General features: G+C 47.5%; 1 protein-coding gene across 1 annotated transcript in view; it reads right to left on the reverse strand.

Moving 5' to 3' along the window:
- EGLN3 (egl-9 family hypoxia inducible factor 3) overlaps positions 1-11,902 on the reverse strand; it is a 28,666-nt gene extending 16,764 nt beyond the window's left edge. The window contains exon 1 of the mRNA XM_068684460.1: positions 11,175-11,902. Within this exon, the coding sequence (XP_068540561.1) occupies positions 11,175-11,531 (357 nt within the window). The 5' untranslated portion in view covers positions 11,532-11,902. The remainder of the gene's footprint in view (positions 1-11,174) is intronic.
- Positions 11,903-13,281: the final 1,379 nt, after the last annotated feature.

Consider the following 13,281-nt stretch of genomic DNA (forward strand, 5'->3'; position numbering starts at 1 on the left):
CGCTGCCCACAAGGCTTTATCTGTCAACACGTGGTAGGTGGCACCCACAGTGCTTTCTGCAAGCTTCACACCCTAGAGAATTGCCAATGGGCAGAGGTGGCTGTGAGCCACCACCACCTTCAGGAGGACCTCGCTGGAGAGAGACATTCTCCTTTGCCCTTTTCCCAGAAGTACACCCAGAAGTGCACGTCCCTCCTTGCTGCCAAGGAGGGAGGCAGGGTCCAGACCTGGGTCATCACATGAGACAAGTACCCCAAATGTGCCTCAAGGGTTCTCCCAAAGTTGACAGCTTCTGAAACTGCTGAGACATTCCCACAGTACATAAACAGGGATAAATGGTTCTCGAGCATTTGTTTTCATGGCAGTATCACTGAATTAAGATTAATTGATGAAACTTGTTGTCTCCTATATTAACTTTGCAGTGAAGCTGTCTCACTCGCCCCCCTCCCATCTCCTGCTCAACCCCCAGCACCTTCCTGGAGGACATTGCCAAGCTAGCAGTACACTTATCCCTGCACAAGATTTTGTGGAAATGAATATTTATAGGCAAAACTCATTAAAGTTACCTATAATAAATTACTATCAGAAATAATTTATGTTGTGTTTAAACAACATGTGTAGTCTTTAAAGCTTTTCCTGCCCATAAAGTTGTGGGGCCGTGACTACACTTGTGCCTCACAACAGCACAACCTATCGAGTGCGGGTTCAATTAAAGGGGATGAACGTGTGCATAATGACACAGCACTTTCCCTGCAGAAATGGAAAGAAGCTGTTCAAATTCAAGGCCATTTTGTAATGATATAACTACATACCTGTTCTAAGGTTAGGCAATAAAAGCCATTAGTAAATAAGTACAGTTCAAGTGTTGTAGCGCCTGCCCTCCCCATCTACACAGTTGATACTTGTACCAGCAAAACGTGTGTCAACACAAACAGCAAATCTGAGCAAAGAAAACAAATACAAACAGTGATGCACACAGAAAATCACATTTCATCTTTATATTTGCAAACCCTCACAGTTGCACATCTTAAAGCTGTTGCCAAAAGCCCTTGACCCCTAGACAAGGAAGCCTGGCCCTAAACACAGCTGCCAGGCATCATCAGAGCCCAGGTTTCAGCTCAGGCAGACGAATTCCCACTTTTTTCCACTGGTCAGAGCTCTCCCACAGATTTATGCTGCCACCACCTGACAGAAGAGCCCAACCCCACAGGCCAGCTGTGCAGCAGCAGCTGCCACCCACTGTGACCTGCTGGCCAGGGCAGTGGCCCCATGCAGGGACACAGCAGCCATGGGCCACTGGTTTTCTCCCCTGCTCCATTTGTTCTGCTCCCTGCTATCCCTTTGCAGCCTTACGCAGTAATTCCCACTGCAACAGCCCTTGGGAGGCTTCTCAAAACAGGAATTGGGGCTGGGTCCCAAAGTAATGATGATGGTCTTCAGCACGAAAGGTGTTTTTTGCAGGAAGGACAGCAACGGTTGAGGAGGGAGGTGGTCAGTCTGGTGTGAGTTCAGGATATTTCCTGAGGATGCAGAAAGCCTGGAGAGGTCTTTCTGGCTCTGTTCCCTCCTTTTTCCTCTTCCTCTCTGGCAGCCAGCACAAGGGGAGCGGTAATGCAGGGGCAGCCAGCGGGGGCTGCTCTGCAAGGGTGCGGCTGGTTGGGCAGCCAGGAGAAGCAGCCCTCGTCCCTGTCCCACAAGAGGTGGGGCAACAGGCAGGGTGCGTAGGAAACCCTCTGGTGAGGGGCTCATCTGGCTTTGCTGGAGCTGTGGGGTACAAGTGCTCCTCTGGGATAGAAAGGGCAGAGGGGGAAGGAGATACAGAGGCAGAGATGGAGGGGTACATCGGCATCGTTAGTTGTGGGGGTGCAGTAGGCACTGGGTCTACCTATAGCTCTGGTCACCGTCAGCACAACGGGTGCTTTTCCTAAGCACAGCCAAGGCATCACACTAACATAGCTCATCATTAGCAGCAATTCCTTCTACAGATGGTGAGCAGTGAAACAGGCTTTTAACCGAGCCCCAGCAAAAACCACGTGGAAACTAAGAAAAAAAATATATATTTCTTTCAGTTGCAGTCATCTTAAATAAAAAAATTAAAAAAAGAGCAAAAGACAGGTCAACATTTTCATCTCACCCAGAAATTATCAGTTAGGTAGGCACTGAGCCTTCAAATCACAAGCTAGATGCCAGGTTGGGCATTTAAGAATATAACAGCAAAATGCACAACCCAACACTTCAGCCTTTGACCACTATCATATGCTGAATTATAATAAATTTGGCAGTGAGAACTGGCATTCGCAAATCCTCTCACTGCTCCTCTGTGAAGAGGAAGTCTGTAAAATACTTAACCAGGCAGTGACCCTTCCTGTTGGCCGGCCTTAGAGACACCATGCACATGCTGCACAGACAGGGGAAATCAGAGTACACGTTCATTTAGGGAAATGGAAGCATTGGTGAATACTGTAAAGAACAGAGTTATCAATACATCTTGGGGGACCCTAGATGTATTGATAACTCTGTGTACTCACAGCTAGTCGTATACCATGATTTACATGCCTCAACGGCAGGACGTGCTACAGCATTTACAGTGAAGCTCCCCCTTTTTCCGCCTTCAAACCACTTCTACCAGACTCCCGATGGGAACTCAGAAGGGAAAGGTGCAGTTACACTTTATATAGTCCAGCAGCAAACAGAACATCTTAAGATTTAACCTCAGAATAGTAAAGGACTAAGACATTTAAAAAAATAAAGAAAAAGCCCACTCCTAGCAAATTCTCCTAGTTCTGCATGTTTTCCCTCCCTGAAGCCTATAGCAGTCAGCAGGCCCCATGCCAGCACCCGCTGTCTGACACTGCTTTGCAGCCCAGCACCATTTCCCCATATGCATTAGTGCAATAACTGCTGCTGTTACTGGCATGAGGCAGGTTTGCCACGAGATAGTCAATTGCAAAGGTCAGAAACAAATCATAACTGGCATCTATAACATGAACAGTGCTAGTGCTAGACCTTTCATCAAAAAGGGCTCTTTGCTCCCTTCCAACGCACCATATAAGTAAAAGATGTTCCACATTGCAAATCTAAAACAAAACATAGACAAAAACTTAGGGCAGCACAAGAGATCACTGCAACTTTTCCTGAAGTATTCTAAACATTCTAGTACAGTCCAAGCCAAGCGCCAAAGAATGTACTTCAGACCCATTGATTTCCAAGAGTCTTTCAAAAAAAAAAAAAAAAAAAGTACTTAAGTGAGTTGCTGAAGCAGAGCCAAAGCTTTAAAAAACATTTGTCTTATCAAATTGTATTAAAAAAAAAAAAATGACAGCGCAAGAAATGAGGTCTACGCAAAGATTAATTATTAGCATGACTTAGACAGGAAAAATGCAAACATTTCTTGTTTGGACAGTCAGATCTAAGAAGAAAGCAAAGAAAGACAACTCTGACCAAAGGATTCATATGAACTAGATACATATTAGATTCATAATAATGATAAAAAGTTATCTTTTTGCTACAAAGTAGGCTGCAATTCCCTGGTGTTTGCCAAAAGTTGTGGTTACCCTGTGCTTTCCAGCTGACAAAGCTTTGGACAAACTGTTTCCAGTCTGTGCAGATAGCTTGCTATACTCTACTTCTCTAATTTACACTGTTCATTTCAGACTGGGTGGCTAGTGGCATGAACATTTACTAAGCCTTCACTGAACCATTATGTTCAGTAAAATCTCTTGCATTTTTTCATTTGCGCGAAATCAGAGCAACAAGCAGCTTGTTCAGTAAAGTGCTTTCCATTAAGTGCTTTTCATGGTGGCACTAAGTTTCTTTGTCTATGTTATCTTGCCAAAGCACAATGACAAGAGAAAAAACAACTGCAGGGAAAAGCTCCCCTGTCAGAGAGGCAGGAGACGCATATGTGAGTGGGCGATGGAGGGGAAATGGGGCATAGTGCTCTGTCCAGATCACAGCAGGAGCAGTAGGGAACTGCACGCCTGCAAATAGTTAAGCAGTAGGAGACAGTCTGTTTGGCAGGAGCCTCCATCATTTTTCTTCCTCCACCTCACTGTCTGAACAGCCAGAGAGACCTTCCTGCTTCTCTGACCAACTCCCTGTCATCTCTTTTCAGAGCAATGAAAGGTCTAAAACAAATTGCTGTGTAACGTCATGAGTAAATCAAAACCTTTTGTCAAGCCACCCCATGTTCTGTGCTAACACAGCAGTTATTTATCATCCTGAGCCCACCAAGGGGGCCATCAGCTGCCTGCAACACAGATAGCAAGAGCAGATCTTGAAACACCTCTGCCCTAGAGCTCCTCTAGTAATCCAATAAAACCTTTCCAGAAGCTGAGAAACTTGTTGCTGGTAGCCTTCTGAAAACATCGTTTCAGTCTTCAACTTTGTGACAAGGATTAGTTATAATAAATCCAATCCAGGGTTCCAAATTCCCTCAAGTTGCTATGCACATAGATAGCCTCCTTCTCCCTAAGTCTAAAACCAGCAACACTTACTCACCAGCTTCCCCTCCTGACCTCCTAATTCTCACAAGCCACCCACCGCAACATGGATGAGCACTATGTGGCCTGCTGATGCCAAAGGACAAGTTGCCATTGACCTATTTCACAACAGGAAAAGGCAATCCAGTTGAAACAGAAGCAGGAAAATATAAAACTTTTTTTTTTTTTAAATGAGTATAAAAAAAAATAAATACTTTGACTTCATAAGAATCATCTTGAAAAGTTTGGTAAAAGCATTGATCTTTTCCAAGTGTGTCCAGTCTGCTCAGCAAACATCGAAATTTCATCTGATTCAGAATGCCTTCATTGTCATTGACTTATCTTCTTCCTCTGCCCCACATCTTCCACATATGAAAGGAACTGCTGAGGGAGTCGCTGAACCCCACCACCAGCACCATTACTGCAGGAAAAAAAAGTCTGTCTGGAAAGACAAAATGGTGCAGTGGAGAAGACAAGGGAAGGAGAAGAGACTTCTAGGGATTAAGTCAAGAATTGTTTGGGATAAGGCTGTATTACTTCAAGCTCTTTTCCAAGTAAGTCTGGAAGTCAAGGAGACAAGTGTTTACTGTGTAATCGAGTAAAGACACTGGGTTAACACAGACAGCTTGAGTTCTTAATGGAAAGGAAGAAGTTCACTTTTATTGTGCACATGTTGTCCTGCATCAGTGTTACAAGCACCAATGCATCTTCATTTAAGCATGTACTGTTATTAGCACTGAGCTGTAATGAACTCAATTATTCATTAATAACCACCTTGGAAAAAGGCTGTGTACAGATTCTAATAGCAGGGACCTGCTCCCCTCCTTCCTGAAGTGCAAGCTCAGCCCGCTTGGTGAGGCAGGGGGTGGGGGGGGGCACTGAACTCTGAATCTTGCAGCTTTCCCCAGCAGCTCTCCCAAGGACACTTTGCCTTGCAATGCTGCACACACCCCTGGGAGTCCAAAGGACAAACATGCCGTGTGCTGAGAGGCACTAATGCCACCTGTGTTACCCAGCTGTGTGGGGAGGAACAGGGTAAGGTTTACATCGACATGTAATGAGCAATGAGCCCTTATACAAAAACAAATCAAGAGGCACCTATTTACTTAGGGCTTGCAATAGGGATGTTGACAGGCATGCCAGTACAGCTCCCGCAGCAAGTCTCCAGCTTTACAAGCTGACATAGTGGCACTGGGATGAACCGGTACCAGCACAGTTATCACAGAGGATGGGAAAGGTGCTGAGGAAGATGTCCTACTGGTATGGGACCAACTGTGGAAAACCTCACTGCTTTGCCATCATTACACAGGTCAGGAGCCCAATTAAGACCCATCAAGCACTGCATGACTGCAACGCTACAGACAAAAGGAAAAAAGTCAAGCAATCTGCCCTGACACTATAAATGTGCACAAACTAAGGATAAACAGACCACTTTGCACTCTACACAGTCTAGCCCACGCTTACCTCTTCCTTTTCTTACCGGATTAGCCATCTTCTGCAACTGTGACTATGAAGCACACAGGCATGCTCCTCAAGGAAGGCTGCTGGGTGGTGGGGGAGAACACTGCAACAAGAGGAGGACAAGAGGACCAAGGGCAGCCACCCAGCTGGCAAAGCCTCTGGCGCAACATGCAGGTGAGATTTTTCCCCAAAATGTTTTTAATTTCTTATTTTTATTTAAAAAACGAGAACAGAAAAAGGCACCAAACCCAAGACGCTTCTAAGCCACTTCACTTGAGTATGAGCTCACATACCACCCCACAGAGGCCACCCATGCTCCTGAGCTTGCTTGTGGGCATGTGCATCACTGATTGTAAAATATTGACCCATTTTGCCAATACCCTATCCTTGCTGAGTGAAGAAGCAATCTGAAAGATTCTCTATATAACTATTACCAGAAAGAAAAAGCATCTTTTAAAAGTTTTAAAAAGTGATTGAGAATAATTTGATGACGAACAAAAACAAGAGCTAATATACCCAGGTTTATACTCATTTATTGCTCTGACTGTCAAGTAAAAATTATACATTCCTGTGTATAATTAACCAGGCTAACTAATCTTGCTTGACAAACACAGATATAAACATCAGTTTTGACACAGAGCCAAAGCAACCACTCCAGGATCCCTGCCAATGCTGAATTCCTCAGTCTGATATCATAAAATGACTTGTCTGTTGTATTTACAGTTCCAGTGGCTCTGGACTCTGCCGGCAGCCGGCCAGAAGAACAGATTTGAACTTACCCATTATGCCAGAACATGTGCATTTGATTAGAAAAAAAGAAAGAAAAATTATGCATATTTCTTCTGGATGGTGGTATTCATCAGACATCCCATTGTAAACTAATTGCAAGGCATGCTGCTACGCAAGTATCAAAAATCCTTTGTAAAGTATAATGAACCCGTATATTTCTATAAGCAGTACTGCTCTTCAGCTCTGCTATCCTGCTCCTTACCTCCACACCTCAAGTCAGAAAAAGCAGTGTGTTTCACATTATTTTAATTGCAATGGACAGAATTTGAATTCTGAAGAGTATAGAGAATAGAAGCTTTCTTCTTTCATACATAAATACAACAATATTTTACCTCATTACCTGAGTTATGAGGAATGTGGTAAAAGCCACTCTAGCCCAGCCTGTGACATTTCACGTTTCTTAAATCCTCATGAACAGAAATCTTGGTAAAAACCTGCTAGGCAGGCCATGTGTTAAAACCTGCCTAAGAACACCCCATCTCATGGCAGGCAAAAGGAGCCACCCCATTTTTCAGCTGTCACTCACAAGCCACCAGGTGCCACCACCACAAAGTGCCAGCTTCTCCTGTGACATTTAGCAAGCCCATCAGTGTGCTGGTGAGCAGGAAAGTGTCACAACTACAAGTGGAAGATGTGAAAAGTGTCCCAGAAAAAGCAAAAGGCCCACATGAAGATTTTGAAGCGTGTTTCAGAAGAGTTCACATCCCACAGGGACTTCTAAGCAAATGAATCACATATTGGAAACATATTTTTTAAACTTCAGGCCATATACTTGATACTGAACAGGAGCAGTTGGATTATGAGCTAAAAACAGTCACAGGCTTTCCTCAGAAAAGATCAGCTCCTGAAAATAAGGCAAGGAGCCTTAATCCCATTTCTAGCCAGCAGGACTCATCAGCACCCAGCACACGCAAGGTGAGCTCGAGGTCCCCAAAGGCAGCCCTTATGTGGATTTCAAACCACGACAGCACCCGAGAGGGTACCAGTGACACGCGGTGGGACAGGCTGCAGCCAGGACCAGAGTGCAGAGTCCAGGCCGAGTGCCGCCACACCAGTTCAAAGTCCCTTCCACCCCTCACTGCAGGCACCAGCACCTCCAGCACTGACAGGGATCAGGCTGTCACGCGGCTTCTTTCCTGGAATATTTTCCCACCTCTCTCTCTCTCTTTTTTTTTTTTTTTTTTTTTTTTTTAAGATGTTGCTGCTTTCAGTTATACATTTATAATACAGGGATTATTCTCCAGGACTGACATCTCACCTCCTACAAAACTTTATAAATGCCCCTTCCCCCTGGAAGTTTTACACAACATGGCAGGCCCCCGTGCCACCTCTGCACCTGAGCAGCACTCAAGTGGGCCCAAGCTTTACTCAGACAGGGCCATCTCCACTGCCCCAAAAGCCCCTGGGGAGCCCAGCTAGCACCAAGAAGGGACTCTGGGAGAAGGGACTTTGGGACAGGAGGAGCTGCAGCTCATCAGCACTTCACAGGCAGTCCCCGGGGGCACTTCAGGTGACCGGCCTGGCAGGGCAAGCTGCAAGCTCACTTCCCAGCCCCGTCCCCTCCACCAAGCACCAGAGCTCCTGCAGCATGGAGACGGATCCCCAGGACCAGGCTGACCTCCTCCTCAGGTCATAGCATCACTCTGTACAAGGATGTGAATCCTCTTGCACCAAGAAGGCTGACCCCAGGTCAATTACACCTTGGTGAGGTCCTCATCCATTTAACTTCTGTAAGTGGGCAACCCTTGTATTATTTTACTAGAAAACGGGAAGTCTAGGGGAATGCAGAAGCCAACAGGCACTATGTTGGGTCTGCAACAGAGTAGCACTCTGGAAGGATGTTGTCTAGTTATTTTTATCTTTTAACCATGTCAGCTAATATTTTTAAATATGGCTTGTTCCAAAGATAAATTTGGATCACTGCTCTGCAAAGATGAAAGGTTACATTTCATTATCAGCCCTCAAATACCAACCAACAGCTCTTACGTGTATCCGGTGCTGTTGTAAAAACATATCTTCCACCCATTCTCTTTGACGCAATCTTAACTTTCTTGTAATGGTGTTGAAAGTCATATGGAAATGGCAAAGTCCTAACTGACTGATTTCTCATATGTAGATGCAAGGAAAGCTTCCTTTAGTGTACGAAAGTCTTTCTTGTCTCCTTTTGTTTTTTGCAGCTACCAAAAAAAAAAGCATGAAGCACATTACACTAAGCAGACAATAAGCTCACAGAAGTTCATTTGCTAAGCAAACCTCCCCCCTCTTCCAGTACTTAGGCTGAAAATTAAAGACATACTTTTGTTTTAAAAAGGCTCACACTTTCAACATACTGCTCTGGACACTTAGTCCCATCTGTCTAATACCCCCACATCCCAAACCAATAAATTATAACACATGTCCATCTACAAAGGGCTGATCCACTGGCTCAGAAACAACTCCCTTTCCCAGACATGTGGCAGTTTTTTGGGCATCCAATTCTGCTTCTAGTCTAACTGGTAAAATAAAAGACAAATACATTGAATTTAAAACTGATTTTTATTTTTAGCATATGCACTCACAATTCTTCAAAAAGATAAACAACATGGGCTGGTTTAATGGCAGAAGGGAAATGTCCATAGGTGACGTGGGAGCCTGCATGCACTGCAGTAGTCATTTGGTTAGTCACAGGAAAAATCTTCCTGCTGAAGGTGTCCCACATGCCAGCTACAGATGACAGCTACTACTCCCATATCCACGGCATTTATTATTATTATTATTATAATAAGGGATTGGTTACTATTAATTTCAGATGGAAATTCATCTGCACACAGCTTTACAAATTATATTGAGTCCCTTTCAATACTGGAGTATAGTACAGCATTACCATTTGTTTGGAGTCCGATACCTTCCCTGCTAAAGAACAAGGGCCAAAAAAATCACTTTACAGCAAGTAACTTCATACCTATTTATAAAACAAGCTGTGTCCTGCATTGTTACTATTGGTACAAAAATGACTGCAAGAACACAACTCAGTTTTAAAGTCATCTCTACAAAAGACCTTTATCTCTAGCCAGTGCCAACAGCTCTCATGCACACAGTTAAGCTTTCCCCATAAAAACCTGACAAAACAGCACTGCACTTTCAGCAGTGCTCAGGCACACAGAAGAACAAACTAGGATGTTCTTACAGGCATGCCAGAGACGACTGGTTATTTATACCTCCCTACACCAAACAGGCTCCTACCACAACTAAGTCAACTTCAGTCAGTTTCCATTTAAAAGTAAATCTACTCAAGCTCTAACTGAATTGATCAGTACTTCAGTGGGGCTAAGCACTGGATCAATGCTCCAGCCTTATTCTCATCACTGCATGTAGGTGTGCAGGGGCAGAGAGGTGCATGCACATGCACAGGTCTTGAGGTGTTCCCAAGCAACTAGTAAGCATACTTTTTTTTTATTATTATTATTATTTTCTGTTAAAAAATTACATACATACATATAAGAACAAAACAAACACAGCACCTGTCACGTATCCCTGTAGTTTAGTGCAAGTTAGGATGAAAAGAAATGCTTAACTTCACTTTTGTCATGTTTCTTTGTTGGTTTGTTTTTTAAAGCTTTATCATTTCTATTTCTCATGCATCTCAAAAAGATGTGAATGTTTTGGAAGCATGCTATTACAGAATTCAAGTCAGAAGAAAAAAGAAATGTGGACATTTTCAGCATTCAGTACAACGAAACAAAGTTGGTTCCAAGCCAGTCCAATTTGCCACTGCAAGACGAGGTACGAAAAATTAAGTTAGCCCAAACTAAAGTAACTACATGGCAAAGGCAATGAAATTTTATTGGGAAAGACACCTATGATGGCAATATACAAGTGCCCTCTCCACTCCTGAGCAAGAACGCCTACAAGAAAAATAACTCTCCCCTTTCAAAAAGAAAGTTTGCCACGCTCTAACAGAGCATCCCTTATTTTGTGCCACATCCCCGATGCTGCAAGGACAGCCTCTTCAGCTGCAGGGCACTGGCAGGAGGCAGAACACTGAAACTAGTTCGGAAAACACCACCGCATGGGCGCCAGCAGCCAAGCAAGGCAATGCCAGCCGCGTACGTGCACACAGAGGGGTAGGGAGCTCTCCCGCCCACCTCAAACAGCCCTCCAAGGGAAAACCACGGTCAAGGCCGGGCTTTTTCTGCCAGGGTGCTCCCAGCCCCGGCGGTGCCGGCTGCCCGCAGCTGGGAAGCACCCGGGGTGCCGCCGGCAGCCGCCCCGCTCCTTGGCGATGCCCGGCGGCACCCCGGGGGCACCGGGTTCGCCCTGACCGGAGTCGGCAGCGACACAGAAACTGTAGGGGGAGGCGAGAGGGCTCCTACCCGTTTCCCGGCCCCCGGGCACGGCGCGGCGGGGCTTCCCCGGGACGGGCACGGAAAGTTTGTGCGACCGCGGGGCTCCGCAGCCCCTTACCTTGGAGCGCTCCTTCACGTAGTACTTGCCGAGCCGGCTCCCGCAGTACATCACCAGGCGGTCTATCAGCGTGAGGAGGAAGTTGATGGCCTCGCAGCCCTCCTCCGTGCCCCCGATCCACTTGATCTGGTCACCACGGAGGTGCCGCTTGGCGACGCCGCGGCTGGGGCCGGCCAGCTGCCCGTCGGCCAGCTCCCCGTCTCGGTGCATCCGCTTCACCCGCTCCAGCACGCAGTCCCCCACCACCTCCCCCAGGAAGTTGTCCAGGTAGCAGAAGCCGATGTCGTGCAGGCAGGGCACGACGTACTCCAGGGCGATCCTCTCCAGGTCCAGCCGCATGATGTGCCCCAGCGGCATGGCGCGGCGGGGACGCCTCGGGGGGCGACACCCGCCGGCGCCAGGCCGAGCACCGCGGGGGCTCCGCCGCCGCTCTGTGCCGGGTCAGGCCGGGACAAAACTTTCCCGGCGGCGGCCGCCCGGGCTGCGCTCAGCTCCGCGGCCGGGCACCGCGGGGACAGCAGCGCCGACGGAGCCCCGCGCTACCGCTGCCGCAGCTGCCGCTGTGCGAGCAGCGTGCGCTGCTGGGGAGCCGTGCGGGAGCGGCGGCGGGCGGCAACCCCCGCCCGCTTTAAGGAGCGGGGCGGCAGATGGCCCCGCGCTGATTAATACGCCTGCTACGTGCGGGATGTGTGCTCGCCCGCCCGCCCGCTCCCGCGGCGCCGCCGCCGCACGTGGGTGGAGCCCGCCCGGCGCGGCGCGCCACGCCCGCGCCACGCCCCCCGCCGCCCCGGTAGCCAATCGGTTAGCAGGGGGCGGGGCCAGCCCGCGGGGAACAAGCTGCGGGGCTTTCCACACGTGCGCGCGGGGGGCGGGGCCTGGTAGGTGTAAGCCCCGCCCACCTGTGGAGTGGGCGTGGCCTGCGCCATTGAGGAATTCCCCCGGGGACCCTGGGGCGGGGCGGGGGCTGCAGGGGCTGGGGGGGGACCGGGGGGTGCCTGGCCCTGGTGGGAGCACCGCTGCTGTGCGCCTGTGCACGCGTTTGTACCGTGTAAAACCCCCCGTGTGACAAAATCTACATCTCCTTCTTGGAGATCACCCTACCACCAATTTCACCCACTGAGCCATGTCCCCAGGCACCACGTCCAACCTTTCCTTGCACACCCCCAGGGGCGGTGACTCCACCACCTCCCTGGGCAACCCGTCCCAATGCCTGCCTGCCCTTTCTGAGCAGAAATGTCTCCTCATTTCCAACCTGAACCTCCCCTGGCACAACTTGAGGCCATTCCCTCTAGTTCTATCACTAGTTAATCTGCAAGAAGAGGCCGACCCCCAGCTCCCCACACCTATGTGTGGAGGGTGGTGTGCCAGAATCAAGTATGGGTAAAGGCCAGACACCTAGCCTTTCTGTCACGTGCCATGCTAACACTTTGACAAGTCAATGGCTCAGAGATATATCTTTTGGCTGTAGCTGAAGTCTGTCATTACAGCTCCGTTCTTATCCTTGTGAGAGTTTGAAGTGGTTAGGCATCTACCTGAAAAAGCCATCCTAGAAGATCTAGAGATGAGTCTTAAAGTCTGAGCCCACAGCCCCACTTGCACTGCGATGTTCACAGAGTTGTAAATATTTTTATTCCACAGGTGTCAATAAGTCGTGGCTTCCTCGTAAAGGAAGTTGTGGATTCCCTCATAAAGGCATAAAACAGGTGTGAAGTAAGGCAATCTGCAGTGTCACCCACACCTTTGGGTATCATACCATAGAATCGTAGAATGGCTTGGGTTGGAAGGGACCTCAACGATCGTCTAGTTCCACCACCCTGCCATAGACAGCAATATGTACAAGCTTTATTTACAGTGCCATGTATCATGGCCACAAAAGCACCACCATGTTTTAATTAAAATTTTACATCTTAGGCTTATATATGAGCTATTCCTCTGCCATGTGAAGCTCTGTTTGCCCTTATGCTGTAGAAACTTACATTATCCCCTCTAAAATTAATTCTGTATTTTGTTACTTTCCTTTCTAGGATCTCATTTTTAAAACTGTTCCAAGTCGTGCGCATCTGTTGCTTGCATCTGCCCCTACAGTATGTTCTGGGAGAGCTCGGGA

This window comes from Anas acuta, chromosome 5, assembly GCF_963932015.1.
Source record: "Anas acuta chromosome 5, bAnaAcu1.1, whole genome shotgun sequence".
NCBI classification, from domain to species: domain Eukaryota; kingdom Metazoa; phylum Chordata; class Aves; order Anseriformes; family Anatidae; genus Anas; species Anas acuta.